Raw genomic sequence first — 21446 nt, forward strand, 5'->3', positions numbered from 1 at the left:
AGGTGAATCAGTTATACATATACATAAATCTGCTCTTTTTTAGATTTCTTTCCCATTTATGTCACCACAGATCATTGAATAAAAGCTGGTTTATTTTAAGCAGCAGTCTGCAGGCAAAGTCCTTAGGCAGATCTGTCCCTTCATCTGTCTTCCTTTAGCTGGACAGCGAGTGTAATAACACAGCATTGACCCTGCTCATTTTTAGCTGCAGTTCTCAGAGTTTCCTTCCACAGCATCACCCAAGGAATACACATTGTGTTGTCTACTGCATGGATAGATCAGTGGTAGTAATCTTATTGACTTAATAATCAAATAAGATCTGATTCCCCAATGCATTCAATATCAAGCCATTTTACTTTCCCATTGATTTCTTATGTAAAAATGGAGTATCTATAGATTTTTCACATCAAACTGTTTTCTCCGTGATGTCCCTTACCCCCTATTCTTGTCCTTTAGCCCTTAATTTCTGAAGGAATGTAAACAATTTTAATAATAGCTGAGGTTGGGTAGAGGATGGTAATGATACTTCTCCCTGTTATTATTGTTTTTCAGTCACTGAGTCATCTGACTCTTTGCCAGCACACCAGGCTCCCCCTCCACTATCTCCTGGAGTTTGCTGAAATTCATATTCATTGACTCGATGATGCCATCCAACTATCTCATCCTTTGTTGTCCTCTTCTCCTCTTGCCCTCAAATCTTTCCCAGCATCAGGGTTTTTTCCAGTACGTCAGCTCTTTGCATCAGGTGGCCAAAGTATTGGAGGTTCAGCATCAGTCCTTCCAATGAATATTTAGGGTTGATTTCCTTTAGGACTGACTGGTTTGATCTCCTTGCTGTCCAAGGGACTCTGAAGAGTCTTCTCCAGAACTACAATTCAAAAGCATCAATTTTTCAGCACTCAGCCTTCTTTATGGTCCAACTCTCATGTCTGTACATGACTACATGGAATGTGTCCTTAGAATGGAAAGTGGCATGCTGTGCCACTGCTTTCCTGTTTTACCAGATTTGTAAGGTTTTTGTAATATGCAGAAGGACTCCATTAGTTAGTGTTGGGGCTGACCGTCAAACTGACTTGCTCCTGACCTGACATTCTTTCCACTGTCACATTACGTCCCAGTGCTGTCATCCCCATTTGATTCTTCTATTATATAATATCCCTGATTTCTTTGGATGATATTCTTACCAAATATAGCCAGATTGTAAAAGTCTTAAGATAGAATATGCACAGAGGAAAACATTTTCGTGTACAAGATCTTTTATCCATTTTTATCCGTGACACATTTCATCTGGGGGTTGTCTGAAAGGTTATTGCACTATGCTAGATGCTTAGATTCTTTTGCCCAAGGGCTTCATCATCTAGTGACCCAAGATTTCTTTACTTCCTCCAAATTTATTTTATACAAATATTGTTAAACATGCTTGAACTCAAGATGTAGAATTTTTATAACCCCTCACTGAAGAAATTACTAGAAGACAAATTTCAGCCAAATAGGAGGTGAGTGGAGAATTGTTGGCAAAGAGACTAACACCTAAATGTTGAATTAAATACTTTCTGTAGGACTCAGTTCAGTTCAGTCGCTCAGTTGTGTCTGACTCTCTGTGACCCCATGAATTGCAGCACGCCAGGCCTCCCTCTCCATCACCTACTCCCAGAGTTCACTCAAACTCATGTCCATCTAGAATAAAGTAAAAGTGCCTTGTCACAGAACAGAATGTAAATGTTATAAATTCTACAATGTAGAAATAACAAATAATAAAAGATGAGAGAGGCAGAGGAGAAAAGGTGGAAAGTGTATGCATGCTAATATCCTCAGATTTTATAGCTGGGAGATAAAAGCTATCATTTAAAACAGAAAGATATAAGTATATTCAATGTTTTTTTCAAAAGCAAACAGCAGTAAACATTGTAAAATCAATTAAAAGTGTGTGTGGGAGGATGGTAGAGAGGAAATGAAAATATTCTCATTTATCATTGCCCTTATTAGAGAGTTAATGAGTGCAACCATATTTATATAGTTATATACATAAAAGTAACACAAGGAAAGAAATATAACCCTTCTAAGCAATCATATAAAATACAGAACATAAGGCAAAGAAAGCACAGGCCATAATCTGCAAGATTTTTTTAAGACACTACAGAAGCTCAGAAGTTGAATTTTAAAAAAAAATACCACTTACAATAGCATCAAAAATGGAAAATACAGTTGACCTTCATTATTTGCAGGTGCCATATTTGCACATTCACTTACTAGAATTTATTGGTAATCCCAAACCAATACTTATGGCACATTCACAGCCATTTGTAGGCATGTGCAGCATATGGTGAAAAATTTGAGTTGCCACTTGAGGTTGAACAAGGTGACACTCTGCATGTTGGACAATGAATTATTTGTGAGAAGTATATATTAAACCAGGCACCTTTAAACAGAAACCCATATAAAACAAGGTTATATGTTGATCAACTGACAAAAATGTTGTGACCCAAGACTCACAGGGGCCTTATCCTGCATTTCTCCTAGGTATTCACAAATTCCGTGTTTGTCACAACTTTATAGAATATAACTCTGGTGAATAACAGGAATGAACTGTACTTAAGGATGAAGCTAACAAAAGATGTGCAAGACTTGCACACTAAAGACTACAAAACATTGCTATGAACCACATCTCCAAATATATGAAGGGAAAGTCTGTGTGTTCGTAGATCAGAAAATTCAGTGTTGATTTCAGTTCTTCCCAACTTGATTTGTAAATTCAACACACTCCTTATCAAGATTCCAACAGACTTTTAAAAAAAAGAAACTAGTATTTACTTGAAAATGCAAAAACCTAAAAATACCAAATGTTTTGAATAAGAAGAACAGAATTGGAATACTCACCCTAAGTGACTTCAAGACTTTTTTTGGCCATGCCACACGGCATGTGGGATCTTGGTTCCCCAACCAGGGATCATATCCACTCTTAACCACTGGACTGCCAGGGGAGTCCCTTTCAAGACTTTTTTTAAGCTGTAATAATTAAGATAGTGTGGTATTAATATAAAGATATATAAATAGATCAACAGAATAGGGTCCAAAAATAGGCCTGCACGTATATGGACAACTGATTCTCAATACAGGTGCAAAGGCAACTTAATTGAAAAAGATACCCTTTTATACAGGTGATTCTGGACCATATGCAGAAATACAAACTTCGATCCATTCCTTTTATCATGTAAAAAAATTAGCTTAGGATGAATCATAGACCTAAATATAAAACTTCTAAAAGGTGAACCGTGAACCTCCAGATGTTCAAGCTGGTTTTAGAAAAGGCAGAGGAACCAGAGATCAAATTGCCAACATCCGCTGGATCATGGAAAAAGCAAGAGAGTTCCAGAAAAACATCTATTTCTGCTTTATTGACTATGCCAAAGCCTTTGACTGTGTGGATCACAATAAACTGTGGAAAATTCCAAAAGAGATGGGAATACCAGACCACCTGACCTGCCTCTTTAGAAACCTGTATGCAGGTCAGGAAGCAACAGTTAGAACTGAACATGGAACAACAGACTGGTTCCAAATTGGGAAGGAGTATGTCAAGGCTGTATATTGTCACCCTGTTTATTTAACTTATATGCAGAGTACATCATGAGAAACGCTGGGCTGGATGAAGCGCAAGCTGGAATCAAGACTGCCGGGAGAAATATCAGTAACCTCAGATATGCAGATGACACCACCCTTCTGGCAGAAAGTGAAGAGGAACTCAAAAGCCTCTTGATGAAAGTGAAAGAGGAGAGTGAAAAAGTTGGCTTAAAACTCAACATTCAGAAAACTAAGATCATGGCATCTGGTCCCATCACATTATGGGAAATAGATGGGGAAACAGTGGAAACAGTGGCTGACTTTATTTTATGGGGCTCCAAAATCAATGTAGATGGTGATTGCAGCCATGAAATTAAAAGACACTTACTCCTTGGAAGAAAAGTTATGGCCAACCTAGACAGCATATTAAAATGCAGAGACATTACTTTGCCAACAAAGGTCCATCTAGTCAAGGCTATGGTTTTTCCAGTGCTCATGTATGGATGTGAGAGTTGGACTATAAAGAAAGCTGAGTGCAGAAGAATTGATACTTTTGAACTGTGGTGTTGGTGAAGACTCTTGAGAGTCCCTTGGACTACAAGGAGATCCAACCAATTCATCCTAAAGGAGATCAGTCCTGGGTGTTCACTGGAAGGACTGATGTTGAAGCTGAAACTCCAGTAACTTAGTCCACCTGATGCGAAGAGCTGACTCATTTAAAAAGACCCTGATGCTGGGAAAGATTGAGGGCAGGAGGAGAAGGTTTGACAGAGGATGCTATGGTTGGATGGCATCACCGACTCGATGGACATGAGTTTGAGTGAACTCAGGGAGTTGGTGATGGACAGGGAGGCCTGGCGCGCTATGGCTCATGGGGTTGCAAAGAGTCAGACACGACTGAGCAACTGAACTGAACTGAAAAGGACACATAGAGAAAAAACTGTTTGTAATTTTGGATTAGGAAAAGCTTTCTTAGACCAAACTAGATTTGTAAAAGAACAAATTGATAAAGATTGAAAACTTCTACTCTTTGAAAGAAATTGTTCATAAAATGAAAAGGATACACCAGACAGAAAAATTTGCAAATCATACTTATGATAAAGGATTTGTATTCAGAATATATTATATAGAGTTACAGAATTCTATATTAAGAAAATAACCTGATTTTTTAATAGGCAAAAGATTGAACATTTTACCAAAAAAAGATAAAATATAGATGGCAAATTAACACATGAAAAGACTCTCAGTGTCATTACTCATTAGAGAAAAGCACAATGAGATACCACTTTGCACTCATTGAGAAAAGCACAATGAGATACCACTTTGCACTCATAGGGACAACTGAAATGAAAAGATGACAATACCAAGGGTTGGCAGAATGTGGAACAATTCCTTGCTGATGGGAATACAAAACGGACAACCAATTTGGAAAACAGTTTGGCAGTTTATTTAAAAGTTTAACAACACCTACCATATGTCCAGCTATTCCACTTCTAGATATTTGACCAAGAGAAATGAAAGGATATGTTTATACAAACACTTGGACATAAATATTCATAACAGCTTTATTTGCAGTAGCCAGAAACTAGTAACCTGGTATCCATCAACGGATGAATGGATGAACAAAATTATAGTATATTCCTATAAGAGAGTACTGCTCAGCAAAGAAGTAATGAACTGTTGATACATGCAACAACACAGATCAATCTAAAAAGGATGATGCTAAATAAAAGAAGCCAGATTTAAAAAATAGTACATAATGTAAGATTTCAGTTCTATAGAATGATAGAAAATGCAGTCTAATGTCTATAGTGATAGAAAACAAATCCTTGGCTGCCTGGGCATGAGGAAGTGGTTGGAAAGGAAAGATGAATTGCAGAGGTGCATGGTGAGGAAGTTTCGGTAGGTTATTGATAGGTGCATGATTTTGATGATGATGATGGTTTTATCATGTAGAGAAATGACTCATTGAAAAAGACCCTGAGGCTGAGAAAGACTGAAGGCAGTAGGATAAGGGGAACAACAGATGACAAGGTGGTTGGATGGCATCACTGACTCAATGGATGTAAGTTTGAGCAAGCTCTGGGAGATGGTGAAGGACAGGGAAGCCTGGTGTGCTGCGGTCCATGGAGTCGCAACGAGTTGGACACGATTGAGCAACTGAACAACAAAATGTGTCAAAACTTATCGATTTGTGCATTTATTTATTATGGCTGAACTGGATCTCCGTTGCACCTGGGCTCCTCATTGGGGTACATGGGCTTTCTCTAGTTGCAGCACGTGGGCTTCTCTAGTTGTGGAGCACAGGCTCTAGAATGAGTGGGCTCACTCGTTGCAGTGTGCCAAGTTCTCTGGTTGTGGCACACAGGCTCTCTAGCTGTGGCAAATGGGCTTAGTTGCCCCGCAGCATGGGGAATCTTAGTTTCCTGACCAGGGATCAGACTTGTATCCCCTGCATTGGAAGGCAGATTCTCCACCACTGGACCACCGGGGAAGTCCCTGTACATTTTAAATAGATGCAATTTACTGTCTTAATTAGACCTTAGTAAAACTGTTTCTGTAATAAAAGGCAACAACAGTAATACAAGCAGAGTAAAGATATATCTTGTATCTATCGATAAATGTAAATATTCTAAACTTACATATTAACAGAATTGGATCACATAGAAAAATGTGATCCAGTTATAGGCTATATATAAAATACATCTAAAACAAAATTATTTAGATTTGTGGTAAGATTATGGAGCATATCAAAGAAATGCAAACAAAAAGAATTGAAGTTGCATCTTAATATTAAAAAGGATTGAATTTAGAGTAAAAAAAAATGTATTAACTCAAAGAAAGTTTCTGTATAATGAAAAGGGATGTAACCCAATGAAGGCCTAAGAGTTGTGATCATTATGTAGCAAATAACAGAATCACTTTCTCTAAACAAAATGTGCAGAAAATACAAGGAAAAAAACATTTTGCATGGTATGCACGTATTATGACTTTTATGTGCTAAAAATAGAAAACTTATCTTTACAACCACTTACTACTGTTCAAATAAGTGTTCAAGTAATATTTTTAATCATAAGTAAAATCATAAATGTACTAAAAAATGGAAAATTGTTCACTTTATTTGGGATTGAGGAAAGCCTTACTAATTATGAGGTAAAAATTTGGAAACCATTAAAAAAATAGATGTATCACTTGATAAACTTCTAAAAAGCATGTTGTTCGGTTAGTCACTTAGATGTGTCTGACTCTTTGTGACCCCATGGGGTGTGGCCTGCTAGGCGCCTCTGTCCATGGAATTATCCAGGCAAGAATACTGAAATGGGTTGCCATTTCCTTCTCCAGAGATCTTCCCAACCCAGAGATTGAACCCGGGTCTCCTGCGTTGCAAGCAGATTCTTTACAGTCTGAGCCCCCAGGGAAGTTCATTAAAGTCAGAATCCAATTGAGTGGGGTAATTGGCAACTCTTATCACAGACAATGGGGATAATAATGTAAACAGTACCTATAAATCAAAAAGAAAAAGACCAGTAACCCAAAAGAATAATGGACAGAAGATATAAACAGTTCATAGTAAAGAAAGAGGGATGACTTTTAAGCACTTTAAAACATGTTCAGCTTCAGTAATGATAACAGAAATGCTTAAAGGCCACTTTTCACATATCCTACAATACAGACACATGCACTTAAACTCTGTGTTGGTGAGGGTGGGGAAAATACACTCTCAAATACATCTGATGAGAATTTAAATTGGTATAACTTCTAGGCAAAGTAGTTTGACAGTAACTATCAATATTAAAAGTGCACATTTGATCCAGCAATTTTCTCTAGGAATTTATCTTTTAGATATGTTTCCCTGTATGCAAATTGAATGCATGGATATTCATTGCAATATTGCTTGTAAAATAGAAAAATGTTTAAATGAACTTTAAAAATTGATAAATCGGGCTACATCTGGACATCAAAAAGAATGATGTAGCACTAATAGCCAGGGGATACAGATCACTGTACAAGTTGTTAAGTGAGAGAAGCAGGGTACAGAGCACTGTGGACAGTGTGCTGTCATCTCTGACATCTATGCTGTGTTAGCTTAGACATAGATTTTCCCTAAAAGGATATACATGAAACTAGGACTGGAGGTGCTCTCTCTGGAGGGCTGCGTCGGAAGGAGCATGTTGTTCCCTAGTAACATTTGGTACTCTGCATGCATATTAGCTTTGGGACTTCCCAGGTAGCGCTAGTGGTAAAGAACCCACCTGCCAATGCAGGAGCCGTAAGAGATGTGGGTTTGATCTCTGGGTTGGGAAGATCCCCTAGGGGACAGCATGGCAACTCACTCCAGTATTCTTGCCTGGAGAATCCCATGGACAGAGGAGCCTGGTAGGCTACAGTCCGTGGGGTCACAGAGTCGAACATGACTGAAGCAACTTAACACACACACACATTAGGCAACAACATGTAACAATATTCTCTGCTTTCCAAAACAATCAGGAATCTGGAGCACCCTATATAATTAAGTATTAAATTATCTGATAGATATCTGTTTTAATCATAAAAATAACTGACTAAAATAATAATTATTATTTATTGGGAACTAAATTCTGTGCCCTTTAAAAACATCATTCGAGGTTTTCCAACAACTCTTCAATGCAGGTATTGTACTTTACAGGTTAAGAAGTAGATTCAGAATATGGCCCAAGGACACGTAGATAACAGAGGCCCTTCTAAGAAGTCCAGTTGATTGAGGCTTGAGGAGGAACATCCAAAGCATGTATGAATGGCTTGCGTGGGGGCAGGTATACATGTTAGGTACATGTATGTTTCCGTGTACTTCAGTCATTGTCTTACTCAAAGTTTTGTGTAATAGGATTGCAACCTGCATCATTCCAGCAGGCTGAACATCTTGAAAATACCAGCTGCCAAGATAAATGTTGTCTTTTGAGAGTAAATATTTTCATATTTCTACATAACTGTGATGTGGCCTTATTCAACTGGTTTTATTCTGTGAAGAAAATGAGATTCTTCAGCAGATGGACAAATTTTAAGGCCAAATTTTCAAGGCCAAGCCTTAAAAATAAAATCCCAAGTAAAATGAAGGAAAAAATTGAACTCCCCCACCCCCCGCAACTTTTCATTTTTTTTAAAATGTCTTTTAAATGAGAGCTTTTGCTTTTTTCACTATAGGTAATCAATAGAGTTTTATATTTTATTTTGAGGCAAGGGTAAATTTTAGTCTTTTTATTCTTCAGTACTCAAAGGATCGTTTTGACAACTGATAAACTGGCCTACATATTAAAATAATTGTATGGTGGGTCTTTGAATATCTTAGTATAAAATCAATTTATGTCATATTCAATTTATAGCACTGGGAAGTTTGCCTGCTTATGGCAACAAATTAGACCTTGCATTTACTGGTGGCTCCCTGTAACACATAGTTTATGGTAGATACCTGTGTATCTTTGGAAACAAGATATACTTTGTTTTACCCAGTAAATGCATTATTTATGAAAAGTATATAAATGGAATTATTGAACAATGAATTTCACTTTTTCAGCCTAGTCATTTTGCAAGATACTGTTATTTATAATTCATATTTATTAGGGTTCATTCTTTGAATTAGCTTTGTCTCCTGTGACAGGTAGCTCTTATGTATGCAGATACTTTAATGTTCAGATAAGTAAATTAGATGTTGCAATAGACAAATTCACACCCATCTTTTAACGCATTGTCCATTGACTGACTAAATATGTCTCCATAAAGTTTACCACCTCCTGTTATAAGAGACCACGGTTAGGTTTCTCTCTTCTAGTCTTAAGGTGTACAACAAAGAGGTATCTCATCGTTGTTTTCATTTTCACTGAAATACATGGCATTTAAAATACATTGCATCTTCATCTTTTCTTCCTATATCCCTTCTTTCTCACATCTCACGTTCCAGAGAAAACAAATGGCTGTTCTGGTGAATGTATTTGTTAGAAGTCAGTTTCTCTGTCTCCTACCAGATGAGTGTGACCCCCACCCCCTCCATCCTTCTCCAGGGACCACGGTGGTCGTCACTACCTAGGTAGTCAGCGGCTCTGACATCTGCTGTGTGGGCCTTGAGAGGGGGGAAGCTCCAGAGTTCTGCCTTGTGCTATCAGGACTTTACCCCTCCCTTGTCCTCTCCTGTTTCGTGGGCGCTGCCATGCAGCCAGTGTGGGGTGATGTCTTTGAAAAGTCTGCCTTTTCAAAGTCACCATTAGAAATTGACCGTCACTAATGGTGACTAGCGCACACATGTGGTTGGTAATGTAACCGGTTCATGTGTCTAGATGTGTGTCCTCTGTGGGAAAATTGCACATCATCCTTATTTTCCAAAAGACAGGAGACAAAAGTAATGGAAACCGGGGATTGCACATTAGGATAGCCTAAGAGGTTTATACAGACTCGGATCTGAACCTGTCCGTCGTTCAGCACTTGGTGGTAAACTGGGAGGATATAAAAGTCGCTAAAGCATCTTTGCCCTGAGATAGCTCTAACCTTCCTGGACCGAGGACCAGCACTTGTAAGATGACAAAACTGAGGCACGGAGCATTTAAGTAACCTGCGTAGAGTCCCACAGCTGGTCATCAGTGAAGTAGGAAACCCACCTGATCTGTACTTTTAGCCACGCAGTATTCTGCCTGAATCGAAGACTGATTCAAAAAGACAGGAGTTCCTGCCCTCAAGGAGGTTTTCTTTCCATCAGTGTAAGCGGTGTACGAGTTCCTGGGAACAGATCGCTCCAAGGCACATCAGCGTGTTCCTGCCCAGCTCTCCAACCACAGCCCTCAGTGTGTCATACTCTGAACTGTATCAAGTGATCTCCTGTGATTGGTACCGTGACCAAATCCAGCTTCAGTGTAATTAGGAGTGACTCCAAGTTAGAAACACGTTTCTGCTCAGACATCCTCTCTGGCATCTGTGTTTGCTGGATTGATTGACCGCGTCTGCTCCAGCCCTGTGCACGCACTGGGTTCTCTGCCAAGGTTTGTGGAATAGCTCAGTGAGCCAATCCCAGACGGGCGTGGGTGTGGCCCACTGCCAAGTTCAACGCCATCGCCTCTAACAAATAGGCTTATCATTTTGATTTATTTATTTTATGAAACACTGTTGATTCTGATGAAATCCAAGTAGGCATTTTGTGACTTTCTAATTGTAGCCGTGGTTTGGGCACTCATTTGAAATATGGCTCCTTGAAAAGATAGAATATTTTAAAGAGTATATTAATGCAAAAATAAATTATGAATTCCCTTTAGCCACCTCCTCTCTTTAGAAATAGTACTCATGCATATTTTATACATAAATTGACAAGGATGGCAGAGATCTCATCTTCCCTGTAGCAATCTGAACCAGACTGATTGACGATTTATTGCCTAATTATACTTGTCAGCTTGACATAAAAGTCATTAGTTCTGGAAAAACATGTTTTTCAAACCAGGATTATCTCTAATTAATACAATCAATGTCCAACACATATTTAAAGCTAAACGGAACAGTAATCTCTAAAGCTTTTGTTATGGACTACAGGAAAGTGCTGGCTCCAAGCACAGTTTGTATTTGAGGAGAGACAGTGTCATGTTGTACACCATTCCCTCTGCTTTGAATACAGTGTTGTGAATGCTACTGACATTGACCCATTCTGTTGATAAATTATAAAGGTAATAACTTCTGTGAAATGGTTACAGTGGGTGAGTGACAAAACGAGGATCTAGGTCTGGGGCCGAGAGTGCGGCTTTTTCCTCAACATCAGAATCCACTGGCCACTGATCTCTGCAGTGTCCACACGTGGTCTTATTCTCCTTTCCTAAAGATTCCCTAGAGAAGGAAATGGCCACCCGCTCCACTGTTCTTACCTAGAAAATCCCATGGACAGAGGAGCCTGATGGGCTACAGTCCATGGGGTTGTGTTGCAAAGAGTCGGACATGACTGAGAGACTAACACTTTCACTTTTCAAAGTACATGTAAACTTGGAAGCTCAGCAGGATAAACCAAGTAGTCATATTGAGACAGCCATCTGGCGTAAATATTCCCTTTTGCCCCGTGTTCAGGCATGTGCTGGATTACCAGTGGATGTTGCAATGAGGCAAAGCAATGCCAGAGACCTATAGGGCAGCTACACTGTGCCCATATGTGCTGGTACCCTCTAGTACCCACCCCCCACCTATACGGCCCCAGCATCCCACAGTGGACACGGTGCTCTGGGTAGTAAAGCCATTCATCAGTTATTTCCAATATGCTACAGAGTTCACAGCAGACTCATTCATCTGCTCATAAATGTGCACTTTTCTGCTCTAAATATCAGAAGGTGTTTTTGAACAAAGAAGGTTACATTCATTGGCCCAGTTCAGTCCTACCCCATAACAGATTCCATTATTAAGTTTTTCCATGTCAATTAAAATGTTGTTTCTATAGCAGTCCATCCTATCACAGAAGGTTTGTATTTATAACCAGAATGGCTGGGAAAGGTCAATGTAGTTATTTTCCATTTTATCAGTTCATTTCAGCAATAATAGTTTTGCATAGTTATGTATTTGAATTGTACAATGGGCTGAAATATTAACTTACAAATTAGAATGAACAGTTAAAGTAGCTTAAAATAAACTTGCCTAAAACATGGCTGGGGAGCCTGTACTTAATCTACCGTGCCTTATTAAAGAGTGCCAAGTTGTGGACATCATCTAGAAGGCTGTAGAGAATACAAGCTCATGTTATGTTTCTTGGTGGGACCCAAAAGACGAATGGGTCTCTGGCTCCATGAGTAGACTGTTCAGGACATTTTTAGGCTTGTCCCCATCTGATGGGTTGTTAGAGCATCTCTAACTTCTTTGTGAGATGTTTCCTTAGAAACTGAAAGACGGGGTGTGGTGAACAGCATCACAGAATGGCACCAAGTTCGGACACATGGTGCAGAGCTCTTCAGAGCAGCTCTATGAAAACTTGAGATTTATCTGGAAAAGGTTCCTTTAATGCCTAAGCCTGGAGAAGGCAATGGCATCCCACTCCAGTACTCTTGCCTGGAAAATCCCATGGACGGAGGAGCCTGGAAGGCTGCAGTCCGTGGGGTCGCTAAGAGTCAGACACGACTGAGTGACTTCACTTTCACTTTCCACTTTCAAGCATTGGAGAAGGAAACGGCAACCCACTCCAGTGTTCTTGCCTGGAGAATCCCAGGGACAGGGGAGCCTGGTGGGCTGCTGTCTATGGGGTCACACAAAGTTGGACATGACTGAAGTAACTTAGCAGCAGCAGCAGCAATGCCTAAGCCACACCTGGTGTCTGGCCCTCTGCTTTGGCAGGCAAAAACATTATTATCTATCTATTCACAAGAAGAGAAACTATAGAGGCTGCTGCTGCTTTCAAAAACTCACTCGATTTAGTCTGACGCTGTGTGGCAAAAGAGCAGTAATCAGTTCTGTAGTAGTCGGCATCCTGGACGCCTCGACAAGGGATTGTTGAACCCTTGGGTCGTTTGGTTCTGAGATACAGCAATACAAGTATGCTGTGGATTTGAAGAAAGAGAATTTCATTTCATTGGAAACCCAGATTCACACACACACACATCACATTCCCTTGAATACGGCTGACTCTAGTTGAGGAAGGCATGCCCCATTGTGTACATAATACGTGTGATTTGCCAGAGTTGGACATCGTAGCTTCCCCAGTGACACCCGCAGACATCTGGGTGATGGTGTTGTGTGCAGTGTGACTCTCACTTTCTTTTAACCTGATAACTGACGATTATCACAGTAAAAACAGATATTTGTTATAGCCACAAACAACCTCTTAATATGTACTCAGGAGCCTTTGAAGGTGCCATCAGAAACCCAACCCCTGTTCTCTGTAAAGGCACTGTGCTTATCTATACCTGTCCCATGCCCTGGGACACACAAATCACCTTGATGCCTTATGTGATAAGTCACATAAGACAGAAAAGATGCTCTTGCCCCAGCAGGCCATGAAAACAGATTGGCTCAGCTGCCATTAGTTGTATAGCTAACTACTGCAACACTTGGCTTAGCGAAAACCATTTGATTTTGTTCATAATTTTGTGGGTCAGGAATTTAGGAAGGGCTCACGTGAGCAGTGTCTGATCAAGGCAAGTGCTGGGTCAACTGGAACTAGAGGGTCTGTTTCCAGGGTGGTTGCTTCACTCACATGTCTGGGTCTTGCTTCTCCATGGCCTCTCCCCCATCATATGGCATTTCAGTCTCCAGGACTCTCCTCGTAGCTTGCACTTCCTCTAGTGTGGTGGCCTCCAGGGAGTTGGGTGTCTTCTGTGGTGGCTTAGAATGCCAAGAGCAAGTGTTTGAGGGCAACAAGGGGAAGCTACAAGCCTCCAAGTGTCATCTGTCATTTCTGCTGCATTACATTGGTCAAGTAAGTGACTACGGGCAGCCCAGCTTCAAGAGAAAATGGATTAGATTATACCACCAATCTCCAAAGCAGAAAGTTATGGGCTATAAAGGAGCTGGTTGTAAAACTCCTTTGGGGAATAAATCAGTTTTGCAATTACTGGTTGCCCAACAGCTACTTTGTATTGGAGAAGAAAAAGTGAAATGTCGCACATTGTTTGTTCTGTTTTGTATTTTTTCTGTGCCTTCATGCAGTAAAATCAGTGAGCTTGCCTTTGACTCACGGTTAAATTTTAAGTATGAGGGTAATTTGTTATTGTTTAGTCGCTAAGTCGTGTCTGACTCTTTGTGACCCTGTGGACTGTAGCCTGCCAGGCTCCTCTGTCCATGGGATTTCCCAGGCAAGAGCACTGGAGTGGGTTGCCATTTCCTCCTCCAGCGACACTAATAATTAACTGTATATGGACAACAGAGGCAAGAGAGGGCTGAGAGATGACATAAAAAACTTTTTTTTTTTTAACATTTGATTGCATTGAGTCTTAGGTGCAACACCCAGGATCTTTCATTGTGGTACAGGGACTCTTGTGGCACATGGGCTTAATTGTTCCACAGCACAGGGGATCTTAGTTCCCCAGCCAGAGATCGAAACTGCATTCCCTGCATTGCAAGGCAGATTCTTAACTACTGAACCACTAGGGAAGGCCCAACATGAAGGTTTTAAGTATGACTGGTTGGAATATGGTTACTCTCTTGACTGAATTAGGAAACCCAGGAGGAGACAAAGTTTGGGCTAAACGATGATGCTTTACACTGCAAGTAACAAAATACCCAACCGAAAGCACCCTAAAGCCCTTCATTTTTCTCACAGCTAGTCTGGGGCAGATACGTTTCAGATTTGGCTCAGCTCAAAGATGTCAGGGCTCAGCTTGCTTCTCTGAGTCTTTTGGACTTCCTTTCATGTTGAGTGATGGCCATCTCAGCTCCAGCCATCCCTTAATCATTGTTCATTTCTTCTATTACCAGAAAAAGGAAAGAATTCTCTCTTGACATCTCCCAACCCAGGAACTCCACAGCAGATTTCTCACAAGTCCCATTGGTCAGCATTGGGTCACCTTTCCATGTGCTAGCTTTAGAGGAGACTGGAGGAGCTAGTCTTTTCATTTTCAGGCTTTTATGTAAGCAGCCAGCTCAGCTAGCAGGGTGAAAGGCATTAGGTAGGTAACCAACAATGTTTGCCTCCGTGATGAATATCATTTTCTCTCCCTACACAGTTGATAAAGTCTCACTTAGAAGCCATATAAAGCTTGAATTAAATGGGCTAAATTGTAACTCTAATAAATTAGTATTTTCTAGAAACCAGTTAGTTTCTCTTTGGGCTTTCTCCCTTTTACTTTGTGATTGAACACCAATCCCACTGCTTCTTAATAAAAGATTAGATTATTTCCCTTATACTTTAAAAAATTGATTGAAAGCTTTTAAGCTTTCATGAATACATGAATCCATCTTGTTAGGCATCTTGTAGAATTGCCTTTCTGATATCATTACATATTACATATCTTTATTCAGTTCAGTTCAGTCACTCAGTCATGTCCAATTCTTCGCAACCCCATGGACTACAGCACTCCAGGCCTCCCTGTCTATCACCAACTCGCGGAGTCTACTCAAATTCATTTCCATTGAGTCCATGATACCATGCAAGCATCTCATCCTCTGTCATCCCCTTCTCCTCCTGCCCTCAATCTTTCCCAGCATCAGAGTCTTTTCCAATGAGTCACTGCTTCGCATCAGGTAGCCAAAATACTGGAGTTTCAGTTTCAACATCAGTCCTTCCAGTGAACACTCAGGACTGATCTCCTTTAGGATGGACTGGTTGGATCTCCTTGTAGTCCAAGGGACTCTCAAGAGTCTTCTTCAACATCACGTATCTTTATAAGTGACTTGTAAAGGCTTGTATATAGGGCTTCCCTGGTAGCTCAGTCAGTAAAGAAACTGCCTGCAGTGCAGGAGACCTGGGTTCAATCCCTCAGTCAGGAAGATCCCCTGGAGAAGGAAATGGCAACCTACTCCAGTATTCTTGCCTGGAGAACCCCATGGACAGAGGAGCCTGGCAGGCTACAGTCCATGGGGTCGCAAGAGTCGGACATGACTTAGTGACTAAACCACCATATATGTATATAGGGGCTTATAAGAGGAAGACAATTCTGTAGACATTGTGAGCCTTGTTGTTGTTGTTGTTTTTTTTTTAAAAAAAAACAAACAAACTTTTTTGTAAAGTCTGGAGGCTTGGAGGACTCTGTCATTTAGTTGGAGTTGAACCAGGAAAACCAACTGTAGCTGTTGCCTGGATGTCAGCAGATAACTCAGCTGAGCCAAGCCTGGGACACAAGTAGAGTAAACCCGAGAAGTAAAGGTCTTCAGCTGGGAAGAAAGAGTTCTGACTCAGAAAGGGCCATGGTTTGGGCATCTGAGCACTGCTTAACTTCCTAAGCTGGATAAAGTTGGAATCCTTTATTCTCTGGATCTGTAATCGTCTAATATTTAATTGTCAAATTGTGATATTTTTTAACCTGAAAAAAATTCTCACGTAATAAATTTGAGCTGTGTGTGTCAGTGTTAGTACCTTTGCTAGTGAAAGGTAAAGGAGAGGTGGAGAAGACACAAGGAAAGACACTGCAAGTGTCATCTTAAATCTGTAGCAGTTCATTCACTCATCTGACCTCCCTTGAATGCCTGCCATGCTCTCAGTGCTGGGGGTGGAGACCACAGAAGACCAGACCTGTCTTTGAGGCACTGATAGTAAGCTGACACAGTGTCAGCCACCTTGCTTCCCCGTCACAATAGAAAAGTGAATATGGCAGATCAGTATTGTCTGCCAGGCAGGTTGGTTAGGCTGGTTCCCCTTACCATTTTAAAGATCTTGGTCTCTGTGTTTGAATGAGTGTAGTGAAATCACTTTATATTACAGTAACTGTGTTTGTACTGAATTCTGTTGAGTGCCAAGAGAAGGCCAGCCTAACCTACTCTCCTTTCTGATATTTCAAAAATAGATCTCAAAGCAACTCGGTGTCTTGGGGAAAATGTTTATTTCCAAACTACCTGAAATGATTGATTCAAGTCAGTGAATCTGTAACTTTCTAGAAACTCTGAGAGCCATATCTTAAATATTAAAATTACTGCTGAGAAATTGGTACTTTTCTAACCCCAGAAAAGTTTAATGCTTCATATGCAGAGAGAAAGCAAAAACTAATGCCAGGTTTATTAAACTCCTCTGTTAACCTTCTCTTAAACCCCCAAGTCTGGCCCAACTCGAGACTCGAATGCACAGACAAAATCATGTGAGCCCTGATTCATGGCATCAAAGGCAAGTGGATGCTCTCCATTATTTCTGGGGGGCCCACTGGTGGCCAGAGGTGGCCTGGTTTTTGACTGCCCCCTTTTGCTCCAAACCTCAGTCCTGGCTTAAATCTCCAACTTATTTCTCCTGGACTTGAGTCCTGGCCAACTTATCTCCCTGCTTCTCCCCACTATAGGTACAGCCTATTGGGTGGGGCTCTTTGCAGGAAGGCCTCCCCTCCCCACTTAGCACTCACCGAAGGAGACCCCTGCCAGACAGGAACTGATTTAGGTAGGTCACAGGGATCTGAAGTTCCTCAGCCATCTCCACCACAGTGGGGAGTTCATCACTTTCTAGGACTTGTTCCTCCTTGGAGGATCTCTTTTTCCATTTCTCCATCTTCCCTAAATCCAGAGACTTCCAAAACGGAGCTCTTGTTTAAAACTTTCTTAATTAAATAGTCTCAGAAAATGTGTTTTCCTATGCTCAAAGCATTCACTTTTCCTAAGACTGGTGATCCACATTGATAGCCACACTTGGGAAACTGGAGGAAGTCTGAAGTTGTAGTTTGTCTTTAAATGGACTCATCATTCAAGGTGTCCTGAATCAGCATTTAATGCCTTGGGGTCCCTTCGGGCAGGGGCTGGTCTAGATCTTTGGTTCCCCTGGTTTTGGTCTGTTTCCAGGAGTGGCACTGGGCTCATGCTCCCTATAAATAGCCTTATTCTCTCTTATGATACTCTGGGTCACAGGAGTAGTTTTAGAATAAAACACTCTAGAAGAACTGGGCCCAGAAGCAACTTAGGGCCTGTAAAATGCCTATTTCTAGGACTTCCCAGAGTGGCCCAGAAGCTGCACTAGGTCATGGGGTGAGCACAGCAGGTCTTCCTGGGCATTGATTTCCCAGCAAACTTGTAAAAAATGTTTAAATGTTAAAACTACAGCATGTTAAGGAATAGAATACAAACTTCAGACCGATTTCAAGGTAAGACGTTTCAAGCATGAGAAGCTTCACTTGCAGGCTACTCGTACAAAAATGTCCAACTTTTTAAAAGGCGTTCTGTTCTGGCATTTGTAAACTCCTTCTTTTGCAGATAATTTGCAAACTACAGTTATTTTGTGTAGCATATGTGCCAAAAAAGTTGAGTTGGTGTACTTATAAATGGAAAACTTAAACGCAATAGATACTTTTTAAGGAATCCTAAAATAAGTTAGTGTATAAATAATTACTCCCCGGTTATCAATTTTATAACTCTGAGCATATAAAATATTTTAAGTGGGTTTTTTCAATTAACTATAAACATCCACTTATCTTAATTGGAAATAGTTCTTTATTAATTTGATTTTGAAAAAATGTCACATATCAATAACTACTGATTTCATGTGACTTTGAGCAATGAAAATTTAAGATTTATTACTGGAGTTGAGTAATCTAAAAAGTATTTTTTTAGATCCCTAATATATTAAATATATAAATTATTATTTCTAATACTTGCATTATCTTCATGATGCATGTACAACAAAGCATCAATTCAATGATGACGTTCTTGAGAGCAGCTGATTAAATAACCATGAGGTTAACCAGGCTAACTTCAAAGCTGATTTGTAATCTTATACTATTTATTACTATAAGCAATTGTATTAGTTAAATGTAAATGTTCAGAGTATATTTTCATTAATGTGCTATATATATGTCTAGCTACTTCCAAATGTTTAGTCTTTCTTGGCCTTCATACAGTGTGATCATTCAATAAATGTTTAATAGGCTTATTAAAGTTTTGTTTATTGTATTTAATGTAAAACATTAGAAATGAAGATAAATTAGGGTAAAGTGGAATGGACAGTATAATTGAAATAATCTGGAGTAGAGTTTAAATAAACTTCTTTTGTTAATTTGGAAATTTAAAACTATGTGACCACAATTAGGATATAGTAAAATATATCATTATGGAGGAAAAAAGAACAATATTGTATTATTGGTTTCTAGATTCACTGAACCAAAGACTATATTATGTTTAGTCTAGTCTAAAAAGAGGTGATGAAACTTAGATGAAACTAACTTAGCTACGTTTTTTATTAACTCAAAAACTATCTGGATTAAGCAACTGTTTATACAAGATTTAAATAAGATGTAGATCAGAGTATAATTATCATTGGCTAAAATAGTACATTATTATATGGAAGTTTTAATAGAATATTTACTTTTTTCCAATGATTGTTTTACTCTCATTATAATCCCTATCATGTAGGAAAAATACCATTACAAAATGTTATTGAGTTACCTGTTTCATTGTGAAATAAATTAAGAAATTTTAAATCATGTTAGTCTGAAAAATTCTATTACTGAGTTAAGGTAACATGGAGAAAGTATATATATATTTTTTAGGGCTATGATTAAATCAGGGCTTGGAAACTAGTAAATTAACTTTGATTTGACTTAAGTAAAATATTGTTCCTATTAGGGATGAATATTTGGTAAATCCAGTCTTGTCAATATGGACTCTTCTGTAATTCAGGGCATAGCAGGATCAGACTCTGGTCTTTAGGAAACCACTAGCTTGTGCTGGGTTTTGCTGATAGAGTGATGTCTCAACTCTAAGCAGAGTTGTGATAAGTTGCTGAAATGTTAATGAATTTTTATATATTTTTCTTTCGCTATCAGGCTGTCAGCTGCAAAGGTCAACACAGTATATCGTACACTCTGTCAAGGAATCAGACTGTGGTGGTTGAGTACACACATGATAAAGATACGGATATGTTTCAGGTAACATCTTTCTTTTTTCATGGAAATCTTTACCACATTTTTCCTTCGATTCTTCATTTTGAAACATAGTCAGAACTCCTGGCACAGTAGTGTTTGGTGATGTCCAAGGGGAAAAGGTGAAGATAATATTAAAATTATTCCTCGTTGGTTTTCAAAAGACTAAGAAAACAGTTCTAAAATTGCAAAAAGAAATTGTAAAGACTACATTCTCAGATCTCAGTGCAGTAAAAAGAGACTCTAAAAACAAGAAGAGAGACTTTTAGAACCAGCTGTATTGAATTATAGCCAATTAACAATGTTGTGATAGTTTCATGTGGACAGCAAAGGGACTCAATCGTACATATACATATACATGGGCTCCCTGGTGGCTCAGATGGTCAAGAATCCACCTGCAATGCAGGAAACCTGGGTTTGATTCCTGGGTTGGGAAGATCCCCTGGAGGAGGGCATGGCAACCCACTCCAGTATTCTTTCCTGGAGAATCCCCATGGACAGAGGAGCCTGGCAGACTACAGTCCACGGGGTTGCAAAGAGTCAGACGGAGTTGAGCAACTAAGCCCATTCGTGTATATATACATCTTTTCTCCCCCAAATTCCCCTCCCATCCAAGCTGCCTCATAACATTGAAGACAGTTCCCGGTGCTATACAGTGGGTCCTTGTTGCTTATCCATTTTAAATACAGCAGTGTGTACATGCTGATCCAAAACTTGTTAACTATCCATTCCCCTCCCGTCCTTCCCTCTTAGTAACCATGAGTTTGTTCTTTAAGTCTTATTTGTAAACAAGTTCATTTGTATCATTTTTTTAGATTCCACATATAACTGATAGCATGCTATATTTTTATGTCTCTGCCTGACTTACTTCACTCAGTATGACAGTCTCTAGGTCCGTCTATGTTGCTCAAATGGCATTATTTCATTCTTAATGGCTGAGCAATATTCCATTGTATATATGTACTACATCTTCTTTATCCAATTCCTTGTTGCTAGGCATTTAAGTTCCTTCCATATCTGTTGTAACCAGTGCTGCAGTGAACACTGGGGTGCATGTATCCTTTCAGACCATGTTTTTCTCTGGATATACACCCAGGAGTGAGACTGCAGGGTCATATAATAGCTCTATTTTTAGTTTTTTAAGGAACCCCCATACTCTTCTCCATAGTGGCTGTACAATTTGCATTCCCACCAACAATATTGGAGGTTTCGCTTTTCTCCATACCCTCTCCAGCATTTATTGTTTGTGGATTTTTTGATGATAGCTATTTTGACTGGCGTGAGATATCTCAGTGTAGATAAATGATTTACATTTACCTAATCATTAGCAATGTTGAACATCTTTTCATGTGCCTCTTGGCCATCTGTATGACTTCTTTGGAGACATGTCTACTTAGGTTCTCTGCCTGCTTTTTGAGTGGATTG

General features: G+C 39.6%; 1 protein-coding gene across 1 annotated transcript in view; it reads left to right on the forward strand.

Moving 5' to 3' along the window:
* PELI2 (pellino E3 ubiquitin protein ligase family member 2) overlaps positions 1-21446 on the forward strand; it is a 199534-nt gene that overhangs the window by 152801 nt on the left and 25287 nt on the right. The window contains exon 3 of the mRNA XM_027554188.1: positions 19926-20027. Within this exon, the coding sequence (XP_027409989.1) occupies positions 19926-20027 (102 nt within the window). The remainder of the gene's footprint in view (positions 1-19925; positions 20028-21446) is intronic.

This window comes from Bos indicus x Bos taurus, chromosome 10 (assembly GCF_003369695.1).
Source record: "Bos indicus x Bos taurus breed Angus x Brahman F1 hybrid chromosome 10, Bos_hybrid_MaternalHap_v2.0, whole genome shotgun sequence".
In the NCBI taxonomy this organism is placed as follows: Eukaryota; Metazoa; Chordata; class Mammalia; order Artiodactyla; family Bovidae; genus Bos; species Bos indicus x Bos taurus.